Here is a 27,390-nt window from a genome sequence, read left to right on the forward strand (position 1 = left end):
CACCTAGGCGTACGCAGTGTGACGGCGGCCATCTTGGCGGCGGCCCAGGGAATTTGGTGAAACTCGAAACCCGGGTCCGGCCCCGGGAAGCTCTGGAGCGGCCGCCATGCATTCGTCGACGGTGCTGGTGCTGATCTTCGCCCACACGGTGCTAGTGTTCGTGGGGACGCGGGGCGCGAGCGGCTCGTCCGGCCGGGGCTCGGCCAGCCACCGGATGGACGTGTACATCGCGGGCTTCTTCCCGTACGGCGAGCGCGTCGAGAACGGCGAGACCGGCCGGGGCGTGATGCCGAGCGTCAAGCTGGCGCTGGACCACGTCAACGAGCACTCGACGATCCTGCGCAACTACCGGCTGCACATGTGGTGGAACGACACCGAGTGTAACGCGGCCGTCGGCATGAAGTCGTTCTTCGACATGATGCACTCGGGGCCCCACAAGCTGATGCTGTTCGGGGCCGCCTGCACCCATGTCACCGACCCGATCGCGAAGGCCAGCAAGCACTGGCACCTGACGCAGCTGTCGTACGCCGACACGCACCCAATGTTCACGAAGGACGCGTTCCCGAACTTCTTCCGCGTGGTCCCGTCGGAGAACGCGTTCAATGCGCCCCGGCTGGCGCTGCTGAAGGAGTTCAACTGGACGCGCATCGGCACGATCTACCAGAACGAGCCGCGCTACTCGCTCCCGCACAACCACATGGTCGCGGACCTGGACGCGCTCGGGCTGGACGTGGTCGAGACGCAGAGCTTCGTGTACGACGTGGAGGAATCGCTGCGCAAGCTGCGCGAGAAGGACGTCCGTATTATCTACGGCAACTTCGACGCGTTCTGGGCCCGGCGCGTCTTCTGTGAGGCCTTCAAGCTGGACATGTACGGGCGCTCCTACCAGTGGCTCGTGATGGGCGGCACGTACGGCCACGACTGGTGGGCCGAGAACGACACCGACTGTGCGGTGGACCAGGTCGCCACGGCCCTGGAGTCGACGATTCTGGTCGACCTGCTGCCCCTGTCGACGAGCGGCGACATCACGATATCCGGCATCGTACGTATCCGGCATCGTTACCTGTTGAGCGACGAGCTTCGATCCGTTCCGTTGAACTAACCGAGCTGCGCTCTGATTTCTCTGCTTCCAGACGGCCGACGAATACCTGACCGAGTACAACAGCCGGCGGGGCAGTGAGTACTCGCGGTTCCACGGCTACACGTACGACGGGATCTGGGCGGTGGCGAGCGCCATCCAGTACGTGTCGCAGCGCAAGGAGCACTCGCTGGCCCGCTTCGAATACCGGGTGAAGCAGTGGGAGGACATATTTTTAGAGGCGCTCAAGAACACCAGCTTCGAGGGCGTCACGGTAGGTAGCGCAGTGGACTGTGTGTGCTTTGTCGCGTGCGCCCGGACAGTCCCGGGCCCGGACGGCGATAAAAATCTCCCTCCATCAACGCTAATGTTTGTCTACGTTCCATGTTCCATATTCCGTGCCGTGTCGTTGGCACATCCAATTTTATCGTCCATCTGGCGGACGCTAATGTGGCGTATCGCTTTCCACTCGATTGACACACACCAGGGCCCGGTGCGGTTCTACAACAACGAGCGGAAGGCGAGCTTCCTGCTGGAGCAGTTCCAGAACGGGCAGGAGGTGAAGATCGGGGAGTACAACTCGCTGAACGGGCGACTGGACCTGAGCCTGGGCCACCCGCTCAAGTGGGTCGGCCGTAGCCCGCCGAAGGATCGCACGCTGCGCATCATCGAGCACAGCCAGGTGAACATTACGATCTTCGTCGTGCTGGCCAGCACGTCCTCGCTCGGCATCGTCATGGCGACCGTGTTCCTGGCCGTCAACATCAAGTTCCGCAACCAACGGTAAGTGGCACGCTAAGCGGTGACACGCGAAACGCGCGGCCCCATTTGTCCCGTGCAGACCCGTGCCCGTGACTTAATGGAGTTTGAATAATTAGTTTCGGACGTGTAATGGTTGAAGGGCCCAGGTCCCTCGACGCACGGGACCGTGTCTATTAATACGATACGACGTACCGACGACGCAGATGCGCCGACTTTTTCCTGGTTTCTGCACTACGCTCGGCTACGCTCTTCTGGGATTAACAGTACCCCGTTCCCCAGAGCTCATCAGTTTTCCTCTCAGGATGTGTGTTTCTCGTCCCTTTCTCAGGGCCATCACCGGTTTTTTCTTCTTTTTTATGGTTTGTGACCATTTGTGGCCGAAAAGAGCTATGGAAAAGTAATAGGACACCGCAACCGTTGTAGCATACTTTAAGGCGTTTAGTTAGTTTATTGCCTTGTTTCTGAAATTTTGCTTTTCTGCATCCTCAAAGGATGCGTTTTGCTAACCCGCACACCCGGAGCGCAGAGTAGAGCAGGTTCAACAGGTAATCAGAGAAGGCGTCGAAAAAACATGCAGCATAAAGGCAGCAGCAGTTCACCCCTTGGTTTATGGTTTATTAAAAAGTTTTAATGAGTTGGATAATTTAATTACACACCTTTGGTGGGTAGAAGCAGACCGTCCGCAAACGAGTGTCTAACGAGTGCAATCACCCCACCCGCAGGTACATCAAAATGTCGAGTCCGCATCTGAACAATCTCATCATCATCGGGTGCATCCTGACGTACCTGAGCGTGATATTCCTCGGGCTGGACAGTGGGCTGAGCAGTGTGGCCGCGTTCCCGTACATCTGCACGGCGCGCGCCTGGCTGCTGATGGCCGGATTCAGTCTGGCGTTTGGTGCCATGTTCTCCAAGACCTGGCGGGTACACTCCATCTTCACGGACCTCAAGCTTAACAAGAAGGTGATCAAAGACTACCAGCTCTTCATCGTGGTCGGCGTCCTGCTGGCGCTTGATCTGGCCATCATGACGACCTGGCAGGTCGCCGATCCGTTCTACCGTGAAACGAAGTACATCGAACCCTCGGTAAGTGCCGGGCGCGGCCATGGTAACCTAAGCGTATTAACGTATCAACGTTTCGTATTACCGGCACACGCAGGAACATCCAACCCTGGAGGACGTGATCATCGTGCAGGAGAACGAGTACTGCCAGTCGAACCAGATGAACATCTTCATCGGCGTCATCTACGCGTACAAGGGGCTGCTGCTCATCTTCGGTGCCTTTCTGGCGTGGGAAACGCGCCACGTGTCCATACCGGCGCTGAACGACTCCAAGCACGTCGGCCTGTCGGTGTACAACTGCGTCATCATGTGCGTGATGGGGGCCGCCATCGCGCTCGTCCTGTCCGATCGCAAGGACGCCGTGTTCATCCTGATCTCGCTCTTCATCATCTTCTGCACGACGGCCACCCTGTTCCTGGTGTTCGTCCCAAAGGTAGTACTGTGAGTCGACGACCCGACAAGCACACTGTTCAAATTCCCTACTTGGTCATCTCCCGCAGCTGGTGGAGCTGAAACGTAACCCGAGTGGCGTGGTGGACAAGAAAGTGCGGGCCACGTTGCGGCCTGCCGGGTCGAAGAACCGCCGGGATTCGTCGGTTTGCGAGCTGGAGCAGCGGATGCGCGACGTCAAGCAGACAAACTGCCGCTTCCGGAAGGTCCTGATGGACAAGGAGGCCGAGCTGCAGGCCCTCATCAAGCGGCTCGGGCCCGAAGCGCGGGCCTGGATCGGCCTGGAGGCGTCCTCTTCTGAGCCGGACATCAACAAGGAGTCCGTCAAGGTGCAGGTCAAAAAGGACTACGCCAGCGGTACGTACCCGTCGTGTAGCGCTACACTCCAAAACACGACTTGAAAGGAGCTCCATAAATCAGGCTCCTACGCAGGGACAGCACCTTGACATCGCACCGGGTTCTAGGAACCCGGCCTCTGAAACGACCACCCACCTACCGGCCCACCCGACGTAACGGTTATTATAGAAAGCCCACGTGTATTAATTGCCGCGTGTGGCGTTGGCAGTAATGGTTTGGGGTTTTTACAGTTTCCAAAACAACCCACTCACCCGACTCTGTACCTGCCATCTGCCGTGGGTCGGCCTTGAGCTCGGCATCTTCTTGACAGCGCGCGCCCCCCTTCTGGTGGAACGGTACCATATAATCGTTCCGCCAGTGACACGGTGTGTCCTAAACGGTAACGGCTTAATGTGGTCGAGGGTTCTCTGCGCCCGGCTTAATGACTCCTTATCACGCTGCCAACTGTCACGCCGTCGTCGTCGGCGGCGGCCGAGGACGAGCTTTCCGATGTTAAATCACCTCCATAGCGCTGTTGTTCCGCACGTGTTCCCGCTCCACGGATGGGGATTCGTGTTCCTCTATCAGCAGACGTTCGACTTTTTTGCCGCCTTTTGATTAAAGTAATATTTAACTTCCACCCACCGTGCTCTGGTAGCGAGCCGGCTTGCCCGCGGCTTCCGTTTTAATGCTGATTTGATTTCCGTGAACGCCATGTTGCCGGCGCGTTGAATTCGGTGCAGTAGCGGGTAATGAGTGGTGTTTTCCGGTGCAACGAACCGGACAATGCAAGAAACAACCAAGGCTTTGATAAGTAATCAACTGGAATTTTTTATAACAGAACTACCCTTAACTATTGTTTCTAAAAATATTACAAGAAAACATAGATTTCCTGTTTACTGGAGGGCATATATTTAGTGTCTAAATTATGTACTCGTATACACCCTGACCTTCGTATCAAACATTTTTACCTCTTTTGTCCTCGACTTGTGGAATTCTCCATCGTTCTGCTGGAGCAGCCGTTCATTGCAAAACAGAAGCACAACAGAAACAGAAAAAACTTTGCCAATTTCAAAAGCAATTTCTCCGTGTTGCATGTTTATGCATTTTGCGATCTGCATCTCTGCATCTACGGTATTTTTGATATTTTCGAAAATTCATTCTTTGACGGTTGTTTGGAACATACTCTTTGCAATGCCGTTTTCATGTTACCCGTTCAAGTTAATAAACTTTTTCACTTGGTCCGTACCTAAGATACTATCGTGTAAATGAATACCAACACATATTCTATTAAACCTTTATTAGCTTAACTACTTATTGACCCACCTATCAGCTCGGTTTGCCTCGGTCGTGCATCTATTACAAATTCGACCTTCGTGCATCGGTCGAGTTTCGAGGTCTGCGGACTATGTTGCCTTCCACATTTCCGGTGCCATCAGCAAACTCCGTTACTAACGAGACCTGTTTGCCCGGTGGTTAGTACATTTTTTCTACGTCTCTTTTTCTCTCTCTCTCCTACGCTCTATTTCTCTCCAGAAGGAACTGATTTCACCTCGATCGGCAGCGTGGGCTCCAGCAACGACACGCTAGACTCGGCTGGTCCGGAAAGGTAATTTAAATGATAAAAGCGAGTCGATCCGCTCCGTTGCTACTTCCTGTCCGTGTTTCGTTGTCCCGTTTTCCCCCCGCACAGTCGAAAGCAGAAGAAAACGACGGTGGTACTGCCCGGCGAGGAGCCGCCGGCCAAAGCGGTGGCCCTGGTGGCCAACGCGCACTCCGCGTCCCGCTCGAACCTGGCCACGGCCATCACCACGATGGCGGTGGGTGCCGGTGCGGGACTAGCGTCCATCGCGGCCGCCACCAGTCTACCCTCGGCAGCAGCAGGCGTTAGTGCTAGTGCTGCGCCGCCGCCGGGCAGCCAACCGGTGGCCGCAGCACCGCCGGCCGCCAAGACCCAGTCCACGCAGGCCACGCAGTCGATCAACGTCAGCAGCACCAGCGTGCCGGTGGACCCGAGCAAGCCGATGTTCAACGACGTCCGCCGGGAGTCCCTGACGCCCGGCTCCAAGTGGTCACCGGGCGCACGGCAGCTCCACCAGCAGCAGCAGCAAACGCAAACGGTGGTAAGAATATAAAATGCAATTACGCTTTCGGCAGTACCTCCGGGCGAACCGTAATTATTCCCGGGCCCCAGCAAATGTCGGTGCCTTCGGGGTGGTGTGCGCGCGCGTTACAATCCCCTGCCTGCATCTTGAGACGGCAGTCGGATGGGTCGGCAGAACTCCCGGCGAACCGGATTCAAATTCAATCATCCGGATTAACTGCGAAACAGAAGGCGCACGGTACAACATTTAAAGCGCTTCCCCATTTCGGAAACAAAAACCGTTTGGGTCGTTTGCTGATGTTGACGGCGCACAACTATCGAAGGTACCTCCTCGCCAGGCCAGGCCAGCTTGGTGTTTCGGAACGGGCAGATTCTGTTCGGATTGTACCATATCTACCATGCGCTGGAACATTGTGTCCTCGTTTTGGAGCATTGTAAATAGCATTAACAGAATGGTGATATTAACCGAAAATTTAACGACTTGTGGACAAGATGATTCTGGACCCCAGAGAGCCGTAGCTCAGCTTATTCGACTCCGTGTTTGGTTCTTTTAATTACTAATCGCCAGCTGCCTGGAACTGGGAGCTGGTTTCCAACCCAGAGTTCTACGTATTTATGGAGAGTCTGCAACCATCATGCGGTGGTGTGATGTCCGTTCCAAATGAGTATTGCTGGTCTCATTGCTTGGGGTACCGGTTTTCGAACTGTCCAATTTGCGGCGCCAACAACATCGTTCCCAAATGAGCTTTTTCCTGGGTTTCAACAGTTCATAATGTCACGTCCCTTACACTCAACGATCTCATATTCAAACCGAAGGACGATTTGGGGTTGAATGGTTTCCGGGTTTACCTTTCGTCTAACGATGGTTTCATAAATAATCCAATGCTAATCTCTCCAAGTATTGCCGTATCCGGTTCAGAAATGGTTCGATTGCCTCCGGAGAAATTAAAGATCCAGAGAAATTAGATGTCCATACGGTGTGGCTAAAGTTAGAAAGAGGGCAATGACCAACTTCATGTTTTATGAACTACTTTCCAACAGAAGTTGGACCTATGTCAAACATATTCCATGTTGGAAATGAATTTTATAGGTAGCCCAACGAAGGCGCATTTGAAGTGAATCTATGTATTATGTATGACCTTAATGTTGAAAAGGGACCTCGTTTTCGTAGAAAAAGTTTGCTGACGAAATGATTAATTGATCGTCCGTTTTATTCTTGCTTTTGTCTATGTAGCGTTAGTTAGTCTTTGCAATGTGTGTTTGAGAAGATAAATTTATTATTAAATTACTTAATTCCAATGGGACCTTATTTTATTTTACAAGTGAACCATCCAATTTCCTCTCGGCGATCTGAAAACCCAATTTTCTTGGGCGTTGCCAACACGGTCGCATAGGCCTCCGACGGCCCGCCGACCCGTGCTGTTTTAAATAAATAACCATTAATCTAGCGTCAAACGATTGACCAACAGTTATGTGCGATGTTTTGGCCTGCAGCATCGATTTCCCAGCCCTTTTGCGCCCTTTTGTTTTAGGGCCGCCACCACCGCCACTGGTGGCCTCATTGGCAGCTTGCCCAACTTGTAGCGCCGCAATTGGAGTTACTTGAACGCTGTCCTGGCAAGGGCCGGGCACTCTCTCTCTTTCTCGCTCTGTTGCTTCGGTGGCAACTTATTAATTTTCAGATCAGAAGGCTCATCAAAAGCCATTCTAGGCAGACATCGGCCGGGCCCGTTCCGGTTGAGTGGCTGCTCTTCGGAACAGCCGCTTCCGAAAACGGTCGGTGCTGCACCGAGCCGAACAATGAAAAGGACATAAAACACAAACATCAAGCGCTTAACTATAATCTCCTCCAGCTGGTAAATGATTGCCGCGCACCATCGAGCTGACTCTTCGAGCAACCCCCCGAAACTTGCTCGTCCACGATCCTGCGCTGCCGAGAGAGAAGAAAAGAGGTCTAAGATTCTCCTTCGCCCTCCGTTTTTTCTCCGCAGGATCACCACCGCTTGTACGAGGACGACCGCGAGCGGTCGAACGGCCCAACGGCGGTCGCGAAGTTCAGCACGCAGGCCAACTGCAGCTCGACGACCTCGATAACGCACTCGACCACGGAGCTGAACCAGTTGTGCCACCACTCGAAGGCGACCAGCAAAAGCAGAGGAGGTGCGTGAGGCTCCTGCGGCCGATCACTCCGAAGTCCCCAGCCTCCGCTCATTTGATCCATCTCTGTTCCGTTCCAGATATGAGCAGCGATGGGTCGCGGCGCGTCAGCGTACAGATGACGTCATCGCTGAAGGGGAACTTTGTGGTGTCGCAGAGCGACCTCTGGGACACGCACACACTTTCGCACGCCAAGCAGCACCAGCGACAATCACCGCGGTCCCATCAGAGTGCGAACCGCTGCCCGGACCACGGCCACCTCGGACAGCAGCCGCCGCCCCAGCAGCAGCCGCAGACGGCTCCACAGCAACAGCCGCCGCAGCAGCAGTATGAGTACGACAATAGTGCGACGACGTCTCCCGGGCCAATCCAGCGCAGCGTGTCGGAGAAGAACCGTACCAAGCACCGGCACAAGCAGCAGCACAAGAGCACGGCCTGTCAGAGCGAGACGGACAGCGAGCGGGAGCAGCGCGACTATCCGCACTTCTCCGCGTCCTCCATGTGCTCGACGGCGGCCAGCTCGACGGCCACCGTATCGGCGGTGGGCGCCGTGGGGACGGCGGCAGTGGTGGCGCCCGGGCCTAACGCGGGACCGTACGTCACTCCGACCAAAGTGACGTCCCGGAGGCTGACCAAGTCGCAGCACTCGCACCACCACTCAAGTCCGAACGTGGCCCCCGGCGGCGGCAGTGCCGTCGTCGGTGGGACGATCGACCGGAAGCACCGATCGACCGGAAGCGACTCGCGGGGCACGGCCGACGGTAGCGCCGGGCACCACGGCACGTCGGGCCGGCACCGCAAGAAGGAGGGTTCGGCGTCGAAGCCGAACCTGTACGGTGCGTGCTCCGAGTCGGAGCTGCTCGACGGCGAGACGGCCATCTTGCCCATCTTTAGGAAGCTCCTGAACGAGAAGGAGTCTAGGTACCGAGCTAGGAACATGGTAGGCGCCAGTTGCCCTAATATATCGATTAAATGTGATATTGTTGAGTATTTGTAAACCTTGCGGTCCCTGCGGCAGAGCGCACACCTCTCAGTAGAGCCCCTAACCGCCACGACCCTCTCCCCTTGCCCCACATTTTCCCACCTTTTCGCGGATAGAGTCGATGTGCGAATGCCGAATGCTCACCGCGGATCCGTGATCCGCGGAACGAACCTTTTTGGGTCTCGGGAGGGGAGTCGCAAAGTCGAATGTTTTCGATTGCAAAAGTTGACGCTTGTGTGTGTGGCCGCTTTCTGTGCGCGTTACGCGTTACCGTAACGCCTACCCGCGCCCAACCCCAAACAGTGTGTAGCCATTCCCCGTTTTAGGATAGATTGTTTTTTGATAATCGTGACTGTTAGCTAATTAAACGTTTCAAACCTAGTGATGCAAGCCGTTTAAATACACAAAAACCTAGAATAGAACCAAAACAAATACGAAACGAACGAATGACGATGGGGACGGGAGAGCACGACCTGGCACGACGAGGCTCAACGAGCCAGGATGCGGACGTCACAGAGCTCCGTGGTTTTGATACCCCCCCGTGGGATACTTTTGTTACAGTTGTTTCGTGTAGGCTGGCCTCCCGAGGCTTCCCAGGGCAGGTTTGGCGTTCGTTTGCACCTTTTCGGGCGCTGCCAACTCGGGCACCTCCGTTATTGGGTTTTTAATGATCTCCATATCGAATCGATGTTTAAGCTTGTAACCTGTAGTTAAGAAGTCGTGTAAGCGAAAACTGTACCATATACTTTGCGCACAATGGACGGCAAACGGGATAATATCTAGAGAAGCTGGGTTCTGAGCAACCCAGTGTTAGGCCAGCCAGGACTGGCTGCCGGTGGCTGACTTTAGGATTAAAAGGGGGCAAAACGCAGCTGATAACGTGTAAAGAATGTTTATAAAGCGTGTGTTGGGAAGGAATGAAAGACACAATAGGGTGAGTGAGCCGGTGAATGACGTGAGTGCCGGTCGGAAGCAACAAACAACAAGGAAAACAAACAACTCAGTCAATGAAACCGCAAATTAATGATAATATCAATCAATCCAGTCTGTGTTCGTGCAAGGTTCATTAGGAAACGCAACAACAACGGCGAGGTTGGCAAAACAAAGTCAAACTTGCCCATGAAGGTGTGTGTGTGTGTGCGTGAGTGTGTGTGAGCGAGTAACAAACAGTTTGTACTTTAAAACAGAGCGCGTTCAAGGTATTAGATATACAAGGAGCAGAGTGTAGTGCGTAAGACTTAACACTACTGCTGCTACTACAACTACTACAACTACTAGCACTACTATTACTATTACTACTACTTTAAAGTGAACGAAAATGAGGCAGAGAAATAAGTACAATCGTCTTCCTACTACCGAACAAACGAACCGAATATTCTAATTTACGACCGCCACACACTGCTCGTGCACTCGTCACTAGCGTCATCCTGCTAACATCCTGCACTCCAACACACTCACACACAGACACGCGTGCACCCATTGTTCTTAGTATACGCGCCCGGAAATGCACCCACAAGCGAGCCAGGACCCGCATCCGCAACGCAGTCCGTCCGTCGGACTCAGCCAGGAGGCTTCGAATCTATCGGAATGGGGCGGCCTAGCGAGGGATCACTTCAGCAGCAGCCAACACTGTGTCCCATCGAAGTTTTCGTTCTACGAAACGCGCAAACCTCAGCAGCGAGCCGGGCGAATGGATTACTCAGACATTATAGCTCATTTAGTGGTTAAGACAATTGTTAAAGACAACAGACAAAGTATTTCACACACACAGTAGCCTGCCCGCCCGCAGGAGCAGTTTGTAAATATGAAACCGTTATCACCGATTAGGTACATTCCTTTTTTTTAACCCCCATAGTAAACCCGAGCACCATAGTAAACTTAAAAGGCGCGTTGGTCCCTGTGTTGACATTCAGCTACACGGAATCAGCTCAAGGATTTACCGACTTCTGGCAGCTTTTTTCGTGAGGCTCTCCAGAACGAGTTGGTGCCACACTGCAGCGTCAATAGTTCGATGTTTGTTACAAACGCTAGATAGATGGTTAAGTTTGATTGTGCGTTAGGTTTTGTGGCACACAGATCGCATAGATTCTACCGAGAGTTGAGCCAAAGATACGTTTATTTTTAAATACCTCAAACAGACAGGCTTCTCATCAGCAGGAACCGTTTCGTTTCGGGGCCCAGCTCAATCGAGTCTTAAGTATTTTAAATAAAATATGTTAAACAATGGTTTGTTTTTTGTTTCAAAATTGTAGCCAACGCACTAGTCAATCTCGCAAAAGAACGGAGGCGCATTTGGGTAAATCGAACGCACATCCTTAAATTTACGATCCCCTGTTACACAGGTCACACAGAACGCTCATCTCTATCTCGTAGTCCAGCCGCAATAACTTCACGTGGATCGCGCTCCGATGCAATCCGATCGAATGTTTATGATATGACACACCTTATTACAGAATGCAAAACCCATAAAACTCACACCTACACACATGTACACTGGCGGGAGATGCTTACAGTACGAAATGGAGAAACGAAACATACAACAAGTTACAATGTGTCCAACGAAGAAGAAAATAACAACCAGAAGACGAAAAGTGGCGGTGCACTGAACACTGCTCTGCACAATCACACGCAGCCGCGCAATGAAGACAGAAAACTCTGGGACGAACGAAAGCAAAACGAACTAATAAGAAAAGTAAATCATTTACATTGTGGAAACGAAATAGAAAACAAGAAAATGAACCATACAAGGAAGTAGGTAAATAGGAAAACAAACCCATACTACCGTTCCGTACGACATACACAGTCCGTATAAAGTCCGTATGTATTAGGTCAATATGCCGCGCACGGCAGCATTACTTGCATATGTAGCCAACAGGACGCCTGTAGTAGACGCGCTGAGTAGACCGCGCCAGAGGATAGTCGAAAAATGTAGTGCCACAGACGCATGTATGGAATGTTCTACTGCAGCCCCTGCTAGGTTAGGCATCCTAGTGGCCACTCGACACCGACACTTTTTACACACCCAACACACATGGAGGTCACTTGAGAAAAAGGACCCACACACACACACACGAAGATGCATACGACGGCACAGAAAGGCGCCCGGGAAAGGTCTGCTACCGTCGGTACGTAAGCAATTTTCTAGTGAATTACGAGAGATCGTTGATCAATTAAATAGCCTAGCAGGGTTTGCCGCGGTTGGCATCCCTTCGATACCACGAACACACACACACACACATTCTCACACAAACAACAATACACAGCAGACGGCAGGATAGCCATCGTGTCAGTTCTTATGTAAGGCGAACGATTGATGTGTTACAAATCCGTAGACCGTAATCGACAGATCGTGTAGGGTAATTAAAAGTTAAAAATAAAGACGGACGGAAAGACCGAAAACCAATGTTTAGCAGCTAGGGCTGAGAATGATTTTTAGGATATTCAAATGATATGATTTCTGTGTTTGGTTGTTTGAAAATAAAAACGAAAAGCAACAAAAACACTCACAAAATCTGGCTTGAAAATACAAAACTGTACGAATAGAGCGAAAAACGTTGGCAAAGTACTTTTTGGTAGGAAGAGAACAAAAGATGGAAATCAATGCGTGACACGTAAACACATAAGGACGAACGATGAAAGGAAGCGACAAACTATTTCTCATAGACACACATGCACACTCACACACACATTTTGAACCGAAACCAAGTAATTGGAGAACTAGATTAAAACGTGCGTGTGTGTGTGTGGGTTTGTGCGTGTGAGGGCATGCCAACGAAAACTACACGCAGGTAAGGAGAGAATCATGTAATTTTAAAACAATGGAATCCTAGCAATCCAGGTGAACGATGGCAGGAAAGCGATAGCTGTGGTCGGCAATTAATAAAAAGCAAAATCATTTTAAAAAGAACGTTTCGGACCCAAACTGTTTAATTCAGAAACCGGAAAGAAAGCGAATCATACGAAACTCCGTATGGTATTGAATAAATATGGATTGAATGAATATAGATTACGGAATATGGATTTCTTCTCGCTAGGTCGAACCTTGGAATAGTGAAAAGCTGATGCTGAATGGTAATGGTTTTTGATGTAGAGATTTTTTAATTTAAATGACAGTTTATGATTTTTAGTTACACTATTTTAAACCAACAAATTTTCATTGTTTCATTAAACATGAAATTAAATATGAATTAAATTTCAAAATTCAAAATCATCACGTGCAATATAAAAATCGTTAAAAACGGCACACCGTGATCCTTCACGCACCATCTCCGAAACTGACAAATAGATGGCGCTGAGAGTATGTTTATCCCCTCTGATAGAGCAGTCGGTAACGCTCTTCGCTGTCAGCGCAGCTGGCCTGGGTTCGAATCCCGGGATCGGTTGTCACTCAACCGGCCATGGTTTCGATTCCCGATACCAGCGTGACAGAGGGGGGTTGGCGCGGGGCTAACAATCCCGTCCGTAAAAATTAATGTTACAGAAAAAGAGCATCAGAGAGTAACATTGTCTTTGGTGCAGGCCAAGACTGCTCAGCGGTTGTAGCGCCAAAAGAAAGAAAAAGAGAGTATGTTTAAAATAACGATTTTTTACAAATAGAACGTAAATGAAAATGAATTACTAGATTTTTGCGATAATATCAAATTGTGTTCAACTGATGCACAATTTATTTCACTAATTTCTCAACATAAGCGAACACATGGAAGAAGTAAATACGATTATAGATGTTTGTTTTATTGTGTCACTTTCGATACACGTTACTCGATTAGTAGCAATATTTTCAACGATTTTGATAATTGTTTGCATACACACATAACAATATACACACACACGCACGAAAGAGTTCGCCTCTGCATGATGTTGACTGTTGCTTGGCGGCTCTGTCCCTTTTCCCACCTTCCCCGCCCGCAGTTCCGCTAAATCCTCGACCAATTTAATTGTCCTTCTAATTCGCATATCACTGAAACAAACAGAAAACGGTACCTTGCCAATCTCGTGGGGGAACAGAATCCTTTTATTCGCTGCTAGGCCAAACTCCGATCACGTTTCCCTAGGGGATCACTATCGGTAGAGAGATAACATTTGCGAGAAATAATTTAGACTTTAGGAGATACAATAAATTAATGCTGTGCGCGTGCGTGGAACTGCCGGAGAAAAGGACAAGGTGTTTGCCCAGGAGCGTGGTAGTTCCTTGTTTGGGAAAGTAAAAGACGAGCCAGAGTTGACGGTGATGAGGAGGACGGGACCTTTTGAAGGCGCCGCCACCCCACCTGATGGCAATGGGGCGTACATGGTGCGTTTTATGTTAAAATGACTCCCGGCTGACGTCGAGCGTCACCTGACCCGCCGGAGTGAGGGTCGAAGTGTGTTGAGTAGAGAAACGGTCGCCCAGGGCCGCTTATTTATTCAACATTGCTGCAGGGGGAGAAAAAAAACTTGGCCTCATTGCGTGAACTTCGGAATTTTGAAGCTATCAGGTACATACATCACGCGGATGGTGTTGGTGAAACCGGAGCCCTGCTTCCAGCCAGTCACGACGACCACCGGGTTGCCTGGCTTCAGGAAGCCGCGCTCCTTGCCGAACTCGAACCCATGGTGAACGCGTGCATCGACATCCTTCAGCCAGTCCTCCAGGGTGGGTTCTGTAAATCCGAAAAAAACCGCGTTAATTGGTTTGCCATTAAAAGCCATGCACTCCGCCCTGATTCTTGTCCTACCTTCGTAGATGACGGGCAGAATGCCACGGTACAGGTGACACTGGCGTGCGGTCTGTGGGAACCGGGTCACGGCAATGATCGGGCAGCGCGGCCGGTACTTGGAAATTAGATGAGCCGAACGGCCCGAAGTCGTAATCACGATGATGGCAGCAGCCCGGATCTTGATGGCCGCTTCAGCCCCAGCAATCGCAATCGAGGCAGCGGTGTCCAGCGGGGTTGGCGTAGTATCGACCAGATCCTTGAACAGATTGCGGTGCCACAGGGCGGCTTCCGCTTCCTTGCAAGTCTTTGCCATCGTCAGCACACACTCGAGCGGATACTCGCCCTTGGCCGTCTCGCCCGACAGCATCACGCAATCGGCGCCATCGATGATGGCATTGGCCACGTCCGAGATTTCGGCACGCGTCGGGCGCGGCTTCTTGATCATCGACTCCAGCATCTGGGTGGCACAGATGACCGGCTTGCCGGCCCGGTTGCACCGGGCAATCATCGATTTCTGGGCCAAAAACACCTTCTCGGCCGGAATCTCGATACCGAGGTCACCGCGCGCCACCATAATGCCGTCGGTTGCCTCGATGATCTTGTCCAGGTTCTGCATGCCCTGCTGGTTCTCGATCTTCGAGATGATCTTGATGTGTTTGCCCTTCTCGCCCAGGATAGCCCGGATGTCCTTCAGGGCGGCCGCATTACGAATGAACGAGGCAAAGATTACGTCCACACCCTGCTCCACGCCAAACATCAGATCCGACTTGTCCTTCTCCGAGACGGCCGGCAGATCCACCGGCACGCCCGGCAGATTAACACCCTTGCGCGAGCCCAACATGCCTCCGTTCTCTACCGTGCACGTGAGCGTGTCACCCGAGATGCTGTCGACGACGAGCGAAATCAGACCATCGTCCACGAACACGTGATCGCCCGGCTTCACCACCTTCACGATGTTCACGTAGTCGAGATAGATCTTGTCCTTGTTGCCCTTCTCCAGGTGATCCTTGTTCGTCGTCAGCTGAATTTTTTCACCCTTCTTCAGTTCCACCTCGCCCGTGCCGCTGCCCTCAATCAGCCCGGTGCGAATTTCCGGACCCTTGGTGTCGAGCGCGATCGCCAGCGGGAACGGTTTGCCGAGCTTCTTCGAGTAGTTCGCGACCGCCTCGCGGATGTTCTTGATCGTGTCGGCGTGGTACTCGTGCGAGCCGTGCGAAAAGTTCAACCGAGCGATGTTCATCCCGGTGGCCATCATCTTCTCCAGCATATCCGGTGACACCGAGGCCGGCCCGATCGTACAGATGATGCCCGACAGCCGCACAAACGGCGTCGTCGAGTCGATCTCGAGCGAGCACATGTGCTCTAAATGCGAAACCGCTTCCGGATTCATTTTCCGACCCTAAAAGAGCAATAAACGCACCGTCAATAAGCAGATTCTAGGAGACGCTAAAATAAGTTATGGACACAAATGTACACTTAGATTGTTACCTACAGAGCATACACATGGACACATCCAGAGCTTGCGCTCGTTTGCCTACTCTGATATATCCTAATACCTTCATTAGCACGTCTTAATGAGAAACAACACCTTTCGTTGTGAATTGAGTCTAATACTCAATGCACGCGAAAGAAAATAACGCATTTCAGTGGCGCTTAACGCTGGATAATGCATTCTGTTTGCAATGCACTACAACGGTGCACATGACTTGCACACGGCCCGCGTATACAGCGCTGCACAGTAGAAAATAGTGTTTATAGTTTGATAAAATGCCTCATGTGCAGCGCAAACGTGCGCGAAGAAACACTCGCTGCACACACATTGCACACAGCAGTTGGCGCGGAGGTTTATGTAATCAGGGCGCCGTCAGCTATGAGAGTGCATTTGCATTTCTCATTAGCCAGAAGAGTAAGGGCAAAATTGATTGTTCGATTAATCATCTATTAACAGGCTTCTTCTTTCGGCCAAAGAAAGCAGCGAAAGAAGCTATAATTAGTAGAAAATACGGCTTCCTCTTCGCGTCACCAACGTGTGTTGGTTTATCGGAGCGCAGAAAACATACAAATAGAGTATCGCGTACTGCCTTTTTTCGATGTACACAACATTTCACACCGCTACAAAAGGCACCACACAAACGAGCTTGACACGCACACGTCGCGACCGGGCGCGGACGATTAATATAGCGGGTGGAAAATAATTTTCCACTTGCCCTTGGTCAAGGGCACACCGGTCGCGCGTTCGGACTAGGAAATACCGCCTCGTGTGTAACGCTGTTATCTTCTAGAACGATGAATAGTATTCGGAGTGATTATGCTAACAAATGGAATCCGTTTGCGGAATCACATAATACAGCTGGCACCGACGCGAGATTGTTCCCCGGTTCCGATCGCGGAGGCTGCGGTCTCGAGCGTAACATTTATCGATCGATTGTAACGCCTTGGTGGCATCAGGCACGACGGGCGAGTATAAATATAGAGCTCAGTAGAGCATCGATCCGCGGTACACTTGTCCTGGTGACTTTTGGCAGGAGGCGAAGATATGTGAACTTTCGTGACAACACCTTGACCCAGTCGTCGCGTCATCCTTCTGGCTTCTGCTGAGTCTCTTTCTTCGTGATCATGGACGCCAATTTTGGACGCGTGATTTCAGCAGCCCATTGTTGGTGTCGATGGTCCTGTGGCCTGCTGCGATGTTAGTGTATGCACACGGTAGTCACACAGAGAGCGAGACACAGAGCGATGTGACGGGAAGGAGTAGATGCTGCTGCGGCAATTGCAGTGGGATGCACCGGGTGCACCACCGCGCCGCCGTCCGCTTACCTTAGGGTCGAAATCGTAGTCCGAAACCCACACCATCATCCCTGCACGGTTAAAGGTACTTATCAGTGAGGGGAAACGGAAATCAGGACACCCTGCGGGGGGAACTCGAATTACACTGCTTGCCGGAGCGCCGGTTGATGGAGAGTAGCGCTGTTCCTGGTGGAGTAGCGGCGCTTTAAGCCTACTTCCGTTCGGACCACCGGTAGCACCGAGGTGAGAAAAGCTCCTAACAAATGGTCGCTTAGCACCACCGTCCCAACCAGCACTAGCAGTAGCTTCGCAAACAATCGCTGGCACAATCGCGGCAACCGGGCCAAGACTTGCACGATTCAACTGACGGCAGTGGAATGAACGTACGTTCTGATGAAGATGGCCGAGCAGCTGCTGCTGCTGACCTAGGCCAGTTTCCGTTGGAACAATGCCATCCTTTACCGACCGAGCCGAATGAACACCAGGCGACCACCGACGAGGATGGCCGCCGGCGTGCCGAAGGCTTGCACCGGTGGCACCGGCGTAGTAGTAGCTTGCATCCCGCACCCGCACTGGGCTGTTTTTGAAGTGCACCAGGAGCGGACGGCAAATGAACGTCCTGTTCATCAGTTCATCAGAGACCGGATTATCGGTTTGTTTTGATTAGCGATTGTGCAATAGAGTTATGCACGTTTGATTTCAAAACAACCAAGAACGTAATAAGAATTTGACCCGCAGGGCAAGCAGGCAAGGATTACGACTGATTTCCACTTCCGTCACTGGCGTTTTCCCTCGGCCGAAAACCGTTTACGACGCCGAGGCGAGGTGATGGGCAAATTTGCGTTGCCGTCGCAACGACTACTAACTATGCGTCCTAACTAGCGGGCGAAGGTACACCGATTGCTAGGGAGCTAAAGTGTTTCGTTCCCATCTTTTCATCGCATGTCGCGTTTTCAAAATGACAGTTTCCGTTTCGGTGAGCGCGAGACTTCTCTACCAAAATAGAATCCACCCACCCACGTATGGGGCACGGACCGAGGACCCTGTCCCCATCGCTCGGGTGCATCCCGCAAGGCCATTCAACCGATATTAGGCTTCGGTCGAGCTAGAATTCGGAGTGAACTCGCGCGTTGGTTCGATAGGTTCATTCACCAATAATTATGATATGACGACCATTTTGGGCGCAAACGCATGCGTACGCATGGCTGAAAAATTGGTGTCCCGAAAAGTTTCACTTTCACCTTTCTCCTTGTAAACAAAATTCAAGGGCACGCCTGAAGGTTTTTTCTCAAGACTGTGATAATTTAATAAAGAAGCACCGTGCTTACATTGCATTTTGTACCGTTTCTTCTAACACCCCAATAAAGCAGAACGTGAGAGAGAATGAATGCGGCACTACGAGCATATGTATAGTGCGGAACGGACAACATAATTTCTAGCTACCACGCGGAATCCAGAAAGCGCCTGCTGCTACCTGGAGCATAACAATCACTTCGGACACAAATAATGATTCAAATAAAAAGAAGACGAGTGCGCGATCATCTGATTCCAAGTATCATCGTTGTGTGTGTGCTCCCGGCTGTTATTGGCTGTATCTTCTTTTGTTCGCTTTCATGTCCATCGCAGCACTTCAGCATAATTATTACTTAATGGTTCGCTAAAACATTATTATATCTTTTGAAAGCAGCTTAACGAACGAAAGTGCGAAAATCGCAGATTTTAACATCACAACGATCCGAATCCCGACCATACCTCCATAGTTCCTTTATCGGCAAAGTAACACTCTCGGCGAACACGATTCACAGGGACACCGACTGGACAGGATTAAAATCCGTATACGATAGATGGACACCTTTCCGAAACCGAAACTCAACGAGAGAGCACCAGAATAGTTCCCGGCAAGATTTGGTTAGCGAATGATTAGGAATCCGCGCGACGGCTCACCGCGGACAACGTTCAATTTCGCGGCACGTGAGAGAATGACACACGCTCAGTTCTGCTCGACCGGTACTTGGAAAAAATCCTCCGAAAACGCACAGCTGTGCGTCAACTGCTCACGTTGTAGCGAAGTGTCCATCGTGTGTGTGCGTGAGAGTATGCGTACTAGTCACGGCCTGCTAGATCCCCCTAGCAGCCGTGGTTTTAGTCCAATGGCGCTATCAACCACAGGATCTGCCCATGGGCATTGTCTCCCATTATCTGACGCTTATCGCTTCTACTGCTCTCAATTAATAAGTGTGTCGATAACACGTTTTACAATCAGACAAAACTCGACAAGGTCTGGGATGGTCCCCATGTTCTACAACGATATGACGCAACTTTACCACCCTTATTTCCAGTCTCAATCTTTATGGTTCCATTACTATTCCTGGAGCGTGATCAACGCCGGTTTCGGCCGCGACTGATGGACGCGGATTCCCACACACACATACGCACGGCCGCGGCCGCCGATGCCGCGGGCTTGCAAAACACCACCGGTGAGTGCGGCAGGGAGCGTTACGGCGCTTCTAACACGCGTAACGCTCGCTCCGGAACCGAGCATGGAGGTCAGGCAGAGGTCACGCGAAGTAAAATGGGCAACTCAAACTAAATACTCGCCATTCTGCTCCGTGCGACAAACACAATTCACACCGCCGGAGATTTACGCTTACGCAATTATACGCAGTTTTCGGAAGAATTAGCGACCAATCGTCGAGCAAGCGTTCCGAGATCGAGATCGAGATCGTAGGCGATGCTGGCCAATTCTGTTTGCGCCACATACAATTTCGTCTAGGCAAAAGGACACACGAATTGATACTCACTTGTGGCTGGTTATCAAACTAAAACAAAAGTTGTCGATCGGTCAGGATTACGGTGTTCCGCTGAGAATGTCGTAGGGTTTTAAAATGGTACAATACACACGATTAAAAACGTAAAACACGGAACACGACGGGGAATGCTTTCAAACGTCGCGACCAACGGGTTCCAGAAAACTGACTTCAGCCGAGCGTTACTTCCAGTTATCAGTGCCGCCGCTGGGGCTGGTAACGTAGAATCGCGCGGCTCGTGGCATCGCTTCGCTGTATGCGTGTTTGGGTGTTTACAGCTTCGCCGGTCAGTCCGATCGAATGATGCTTTTGCATAACTTAAACTGGAATTGCACCGTCCTTCGTCGACCTTCCGATGATCTGTCGGACAACGCGATTACCACTTCCCGGGTCGCCCGTGGCATGATGCTGTGAAAGTGAAATGTATATGAAATGAAGACCGAGGCAGAACCGTTTGAGTTGAAAGTAATTTCAATTTGTTTGTTCTAGTGATTGTTCATATTGTAGTACATATTAGCATCTTTGAAATTCAAAACGCTTCCAAATGACACTACGCATTAATCTTATTATACCTAACAACTCTAGATCTTGCAAATCCTTTTAGTTTTAACATGAATCAGTACAAAACCTTTACTTATACTTATGCGACATACAAACGTGCTTGAAAATCAAATTGTACTCCAACTATCTTAGAAAAGTTTAACTGAAGGCTCAAGTGGCCAAGTGAGGAAGTTTCTGCTGGAGTTAATCCGTTATATCTATAGATAACAGTAGGATTGCTAACTAGGCCATTGTAAACCAACCAATTGTAAATCGAAACTCCCACTTAAACCGAAACGAGCATAAAAGTAAAACGGACCGGACGGAGCATAAAAAACATGCACCATCAAAATTTAATGCAACTAAGAACACTAATCTGAAATAAATTATGAATGACACGAATTATTTAATTTAAGCTTCTAAAATTTAATATTTCCGAGGCTTAACAGTTGAGTAAGTTGTTGAGTACGACATTATACTGTATACATTTAAATAAAAAGTTAACTTTGTAAGGCAGATTTTGCATCCAACAGTCGACCTCAATCTAACAGCTAACGACCCAATTGTCCAATTTTAAATTACGAATTGGCTGCGTGCGTGTTGCTTGGCTGAGCTCGCATCACGTGCACCGGTACTGTAGTATTCAACCAGATGGTATAAACTGGGTGAGCTGAATTTATGAAAACAATAACAATGTTGAAACAACGTTTCCTTAAGACCAAAGTGAACTGCAAAAAACGGATGCCGGTTTTTAACCAGTGCCAGCGGTAACATTGCGTGAAACCTCAGCCATTTGATGGAAACAGGGCAAAGCTCTTCAGATACCCTGGTGGCCTACACCAAGTGCATTAACTTTGCGGCTATAAAACATCGGAATCAGCGGCGATTAGATACGGAGGAAACGCCTTACATAAACCACCCAATCGGTGAGATAGAGTACGATCGGTTCGATCGCCGAAACGTTCTGCTTATGAAAGTACCTGCTACATGTTTCAGGTGTGGCACATATTCTGGCCACAGAAGGCGGTATAACCGATATCGACGTGTTGTCGGTGGCCATATTGCACGATACGGTAGAAGACACGGATACTACGTTCGAGGAGATTGAATCCCAGTTCGGGTCAACGATACGATCGTTGGTGGAAGAGGTTACGGACGACAAGTCGCTACCAAAGCAGGAACGAAAGCGTCTTCAGATAGTACATGCCGGGGGCACGAGCTATCGAGCACGGTTGGTGAAGCTGGCCGATAAAATCTACAATCTGCGCGATCTGCAACGCTGTAAGCCGAAAAATTGGACCGACGAGCGGTGCCGCGAATATTTTCGCTGGGCGAAACAAGTTTGTGATAATCTAAAAGGCACCAATGAACCGTTGGAACGCATTCTGGACGATATATTTAAGCAGGAAAATGTTGTTTAGTAGCTTGTTGATGAGTGAGTGCTAATAAATTGGCCACCTTCCGACAATAGCGTGGTAAAGATCGTTATTTGCAATGCTTCTTCAGGAACTCCTGCATGTACTGTTTTAGCGCTGTGGCCTCCTCGACGGTAACGGCGTTGTAGAGTGATGCACGGATTCCTCCCACCGATCGATGACCTTTCAGTTGTTGCATACCGAGCGCTTCGGCGCCTTTTAGGAAAAGTTTCTCTAGATCCTCGTCACCAGCGGCGCCTCCGATGCGGAAGGGTACATTCATCCGACTCCGTACCCGTGCTTCGACCGGACAGTAGTAGAACCCGTTCGAATTCGCTATCACATCGTACACGAGCTGCGATTTCGTGAGCGACTTCCGATGCATCTCCTCGACACCACCGTGCCGCTTGATCCAGGCAAATACACGCCCCATCACGTAGATTCTGCGTCGCCATGGAAAGAGATAGTGAACAGACAAACACCGAGAGGGAGCGATAAGTACACGGACCGCGTTGCCACTGCCCAAAGATAAGCCCGGTCCCGCGGGAAAGATTGCACTTTCGATTGCCCGGTGAGGGATCTTTCGCATAAAACGGATCGACCACTTACATAAACGTGGGCGGTGTGTTGCTAATTGAGTTCGCTTTCGCGATGACGCCAAAGTCGAAGATGGTCGGTGTGATGGGCATAGCGTGACCGATGAGATCCTCTCGCACAATCACCACCGTAATACCCGCCGGGCCAATGTTCTTCTGCGCGCAGGCAAATATCACTCCGAACTGAAGGGGCAAAACGGAATCAATTAACACATCTTCCGGCTGGTGTCTGTCTGTAAATCACTAACCTTTTTGACATCGATCGGACGAGAAAGCATATTCGACGACATGTCCACCACCAACGGCACGTTTCCGGTTTCCGGTACCGTGTCGAACTCAATGCCGCCAATCGTCTCATTATCACAGTAGTACACGTACGACGCGTCCGGGTCGAGCTTCCACTGCTTGTGATCCGGGACGGTTGAATACTTTTCCTGCTTCGGTACGACCCAGTTCACTTTACCGTAGCGAGCCGCCTCCTTGGCCGCCGTCGCCGACCAGCTACCCGTCACGAGGTAGTCCGCTTTTCCCGTGCGCCCCATAAGATTCATCGCCACCGCCGCAAACAGTCCGGTGCCTCCGCCCTGCATCAGCAGTATCTTGTAGTTATCTGGAACGTTGCTAAGGAAAGCCAAAGGTTATTCGCGAGCGTGAGGGCGATGATCCCACCGGAATACCTACATTAACTCCTTGACCAAGGCCAGCGTTTCCTCGTGCAGCGCTACGTAGGTAGCGCCACGGTGAGACATCTCCATGACGCTCATACCGCTCGAACCGTACTCCACCACTTCTTTCTGCACCTCCAGCAACACCTCGCGTGGCAGCTTGGCCGGACCTGCCCCAAAGTTGATGACCATCGTGCGGATGGTACCGTTCCCTGTTCCGTAACGCAAACTAGAAACCCGTTCACGAAGTGCTTACGCTCGCGGATCGTGACTGCACGCGGAGCCGGTCAATTGTCAAGTGAGGGCAACAAAATTGTTCGTACCCCGTGCCCCACCTAGTGCGTCTGCCATCAGTGAGGACGAGCAGGTTCTAACCGGTTCAGCGAGACCCGACTCGGTAACGAAACGCCGCGATCGGCAACCCGTTTGTCAACAAGCCAATCGCACTGCACTGGCGGGCGCGATAGTGCGGGAACGGCAATGGCGGGTACACTGTTCTACACAATGTGTTATTTGCCGCTTGTTGTTGCATATTCGTAGCGACGCACGTATTGAACTGCGCTTCCACCACCTCATCTCGCTCACTCTCTCCCGGGGGCTGAGCCGGCTGATAGCGAGGCGATCGCGGTCATAGCTTCTTGGCCCGTGACGTCACGGGTGATGTGTTTTTGAATGATCAGCGACAGATATGGCGGAGGGTAGGGATAAGCGCTTCGCAGCAGCATCACTGCTTGAAGGGTCTTCGCTCAAGGGCTACCTCATGCTGGGCAACGTTGATCGTTCGCCGATCGCGACCTTGAATCGCGACCACAGATCGTCTGCCAACGCGCCTGCAGACAGCAGATTCGAGAAACGGCTGCATGAACCGATGCACAGACCGGATCTTCGCTCAAGCCAGGCCAATGGCTCATGACAACGGGGCAACGCACCGCAGGCAGTAGATAAGATTACACCCTCGGAACGGACTTTGGTTCGAAAACACACTTACTCAAATTCATCGCAATAGATGTCACAAAAGATTTATTGGGTAAACTTAAACATATTAAGCTTAAAGAGACCATTGTAAAACTGCTCTTTCAACTCGTTAAGCGTGCTTTAATGAAGAAGAGCCAACCTAATATGCGATAGGAAAAAAAAAAACCCACCATGGTGTTGTTGACCTCTGCAGCGACGGTTGGCGAGGGTTAGGAGAATGTTCAAAAACGTCTAGAAGCCACGCTCCTTCACTAGTTTATGTTCACTTTGCGCGCATAATGACACCAGGTTGGCTGAAGGTTGCTCTCACCGGGCAATGCTGCGCACAAGAAATGGTCTTCGCCACCCCGAAGGTGATCGAAGTTCTCCAATACTCCATTCACCGCGGTTGGCCACCTAAATCGAGCCAAAGAAATAATTTCTACGCAGTTCATTCAACCAACGCTCCACCACCCGGAGCATAATTATCTGTCCCCTCCTAAGCTAGTTGGCGGCTCTAGCAGCCACTATGACCTCCCTCCGGTGGATTGGATTTTTTGTTTTCGATACATTAGGAGGGAGCTGACGCCACGTGGTATAAAAGAGTGGCGATCGGATTTTTTGGCCGTTTAGTCTATGATCGTACGCGTCGAACATAAAATCGGTTGGTCATTTGACTGTAACGTTTAGCGCGCCATAGAGATAGCTCTGCTGGTTTATATCATGCTGCGGCATCGTGTTTCACGCGTCTGTGGCCTGGTGTTTGTGGTAGCAGCATGCGGTCTGGTGGCTGTTCCGCCGTCGAACGCCTTCCCCGACGGTGCTCCGGCGGATACGTGTGTGAAAAGCCGTACCAACCAACCAAACCACGGAGCGGCCCGCAGCCAGAGTTTGGCCGCGTTGCCGTATCAGGTGACGGCCAGCGGCAACCTGTACGGTCCCGGCGCACAGATACAGGTTACGGTCCACGGCCACCAGGACGTGTTCCGGGGCTTCTTCCTACAGGCACGAGACGCGCAGACAAACGAATGGATTGGCTCGTGGTACGAGACGCCGAACACGAAATCCATCCCCGAGTGCTCGTCGGTGACGCACGCCGACAACCGGGACAAGCAGCAGGCCACTTTTGTCTGGCAGGCTCCGAAGGACCGTCAGGGGCAAGTGTACTTTACGTAAGTGCCGACAGCGTCAAAAAGGCGTCGCCCAAGCGGCGGGATACGAAATGTGTCTGGCAGAAAGCGCACTCTGCACCGTAATTAGGTGTAATTCACCACGTGGAATGTACTTGGCACTCTGTGGGATTGTGTGCGCTGTAACTTTTAGTGTCAGACTGGATACGATGCAGATTTGCGGTTTCTGCTGTGCGATCGAAACGGGGTCAAACGGAAAAGCTATTTACCGGTGACCAGCTGAACCGGTTGCAAATAATTCTGGTTACGGAGTCGTCTGGCTGCGTAGACCGAACCAAGGGCCCTCAGAAATCACTCAGCACACACGACGCAGCAATCAGCTGCAGGGATTATGGCGCGAAGGTCTAAGAGTGTGTTTATTGCACTTACCCCAGCTCCGTCGGCCTCTCGGTTCCCCGTAGGGCAACAACAATTGAGCAATGCTTTGTCGCCGCGTGATGCTGATGGGGGCCGATGCTTTGACATTTCGCCGATAGCAGATCGCCAAGACGGACACTACACACGCACCGCTGAGCCGGCGGTATGGAACCGATCGAAAATGTCCCACGAGAACTGGTTTTTCTAGTGACCCATAAATCATGCGGCAGCAACAGTAACGCGTGAGGCTGACCTGATTTTCTTCGATGCAATTTGTGCTGCGCTTGAAACCTACGCGCTGCTTAAGTGTCTGAGGATTAGGGTTAAGATACAAAGATGGTATTCAGCAACCACTTCATTTTTTTCTCTTTCTCTTCTTTTCCTTTCTAGCGGCACTATTGTCAAAAACTACGGTACCTTCTGGGCAGGAGTGATTGCCGAAGTTCCGGCAGCACATGGTCGCAGTCTTCTAGGTTAAGCAAGCGTGTATGAAAAGAATAAAATTAGCAAACCAATAACGTTGGATATCTGTACATAAAAAAAATTATGTTTTCGGTTTTCCAATACGTTTTGTAAAATGTAAAATAAAATTGTGGCACGATACGCAACGAAAGAAAATCGCAGGCCATACGAAAAAAGTGTCTCAAAGCGCCAAAAAATGAAACCGCCTAAATGTAGGCAATCCAAGCAACGCTGGGAAGCGGATCGTACCGTTTGAAAATGGCCGTTATTTAATAAATGTGATTTTGTTTCTCATGTACCCCAATGTTTGTGTGTGTGAGTGATCTAAGCTGCCAGAATCAAGGACAAACGATTCATTAGATGCATTCGTTACAATTGCCACGATTGTACGGCTGTTTTAAGATGAATCTGCATTGATGCAACGTGCGCCCTTCAATACGTGGCTGTAGTTCGTACGAAGTGATGTAACTAAAAATAGCACATCACTTAAGTTCAAGTAAATACACAACGCTGGCCATTGTTCGTTCGCGTGAATATGAGTTTTGAGAATAATGTAAGGAGTTTAGTTATCGCTATAAATGTAACGTACAAAGCAAAATTAATACCACCGGGAAAGGAAAGTTAATACTGATGCGTGAATTCTTTCCTTCACTTAAATCTCCCTCATCACTCCCTCAAAGAGCGTGGAATTAAAAAACGCATCGCATTCACGTGGTTCATGTGCCAGAAAAAAGATGAAGATCGTCAACACTAAGGCGCCCGTAAGCCGATGGGCGCGAAAGGACATCGCGCCACACTCGACGGCCACCGGCCTGAGTGTCCTCGTCCTGAGAGGTCCGAAGCGCCGGCAGTTGCGCAGTCGGTGTGAGCTCCTCCTCGGGTTGCTCGGCCGGATGCCTCTGCGGCTGGCACTGCGGCTGGCCGAGCTGTTGTGGTGTGTGCGAGCGAGCAGGACAGCAGTATTTTTGCTCCGTCCAGCTCGGAAAAAGG

At 50.9% G+C, this 27,390-nt stretch overlaps 5 protein-coding genes across 7 annotated transcripts; 3 read left to right on the plus strand and 2 right to left on the minus strand.

The window, feature by feature from the left end:
- The first annotated feature begins 106 nt into the window (after nt 1-106).
- LOC128273860 (gamma-aminobutyric acid type B receptor subunit 2) lies at nt 107-8,946 on the plus strand. The gene is made up of 10 exons (XM_053011917.1): nt 107-1,042; nt 1,134-1,352; nt 1,566-1,861; nt 2,563-2,926; nt 3,000-3,335; nt 3,403-3,709; nt 5,225-5,297; nt 5,382-5,811; nt 7,784-7,952; nt 8,030-8,946. The coding sequence occupies exons 1-10, from the start codon at nt 107-109 to the stop codon at nt 8,944-8,946; spliced, it is 4,047 nt and encodes a 1,348-aa protein (XP_052867877.1).
- Nucleotides 8,947-13,641: 4,695 nt separating this feature from the next.
- On the minus strand, nt 13,642-20,378 carry LOC128273861 (pyruvate kinase-like). 3 transcript variants are annotated; one of them, XM_053011919.1, is made up of 5 exons: nt 17,559-17,804; nt 17,445-17,485; nt 14,646-16,026; nt 14,414-14,570; nt 13,642-14,343 (listed from the first exon to the last, which is right to left on the minus strand). In XM_053011919.1, exons 2-5 carry the CDS (start codon nt 17,481-17,483, stop codon nt 14,331-14,333), a joined length of 1,590 nt encoding a protein of 529 aa, XP_052867879.1. In that variant the 5' UTR covers nt 17,484-17,485; nt 17,559-17,804; the 3' UTR covers nt 13,642-14,330. The 3 variants fall into 3 exon arrangements, with proteins under 3 accessions (XP_052867879.1, XP_052867880.1, XP_052867878.1); XM_053011920.1 differs by lacking the exons at nt 17,445-17,485; nt 17,559-17,804 and adding an exon at nt 20,216-20,378; XM_053011918.1 differs by having other exon boundaries at nt 17,445-17,804.
- A 1,111-nt stretch (nt 20,379-21,489) lies between these two features.
- LOC128275457 (guanosine-3',5'-bis(diphosphate) 3'-pyrophosphohydrolase MESH1) lies at nt 21,490-22,574 on the plus strand. Its single transcript, XM_053013957.1, has 2 exons — nt 21,490-21,687; nt 21,758-22,574. The coding sequence occupies exons 1-2, from the start codon at nt 21,558-21,560 to the stop codon at nt 22,180-22,182; spliced, it is 555 nt and encodes a 184-aa protein (XP_052869917.1). The 5' UTR covers nt 21,490-21,557; the 3' UTR covers nt 22,183-22,574.
- LOC128275456 (probable phosphoserine aminotransferase) lies at nt 22,128-23,725 on the minus strand. Its single transcript, XM_053013956.1, has 4 exons — nt 23,454-23,725; nt 23,021-23,393; nt 22,786-22,955; nt 22,128-22,619 (listed from the first exon to the last, which is right to left on the minus strand). Exons 1-4 carry the CDS (start codon nt 23,627-23,629, stop codon nt 22,247-22,249), a joined length of 1,092 nt encoding a protein of 363 aa, XP_052869916.1. The 5' UTR covers nt 23,630-23,725; the 3' UTR covers nt 22,128-22,246.
- Nucleotides 23,726-25,114: 1,389 nt separating this feature from the next.
- Nucleotides 25,115-26,416, plus strand: LOC128270162 (putative defense protein 3). Its single transcript, XM_053007567.1, has 2 exons — nt 25,115-25,563; nt 26,329-26,416. Exons 1-2 carry the CDS (start codon nt 25,115-25,117, stop codon nt 26,414-26,416), a joined length of 537 nt encoding a protein of 178 aa, XP_052863527.1.
- Nucleotides 26,417-27,390: the final 974 nt, after the last annotated feature.

The sequence above is a fragment of the Anopheles cruzii genome, chromosome 3 (genome assembly GCF_943734635.1).
Source record: "Anopheles cruzii chromosome 3, idAnoCruzAS_RS32_06, whole genome shotgun sequence".
Classification (NCBI taxonomy): Eukaryota; Metazoa; Arthropoda; class Insecta; order Diptera; family Culicidae; genus Anopheles; species Anopheles cruzii.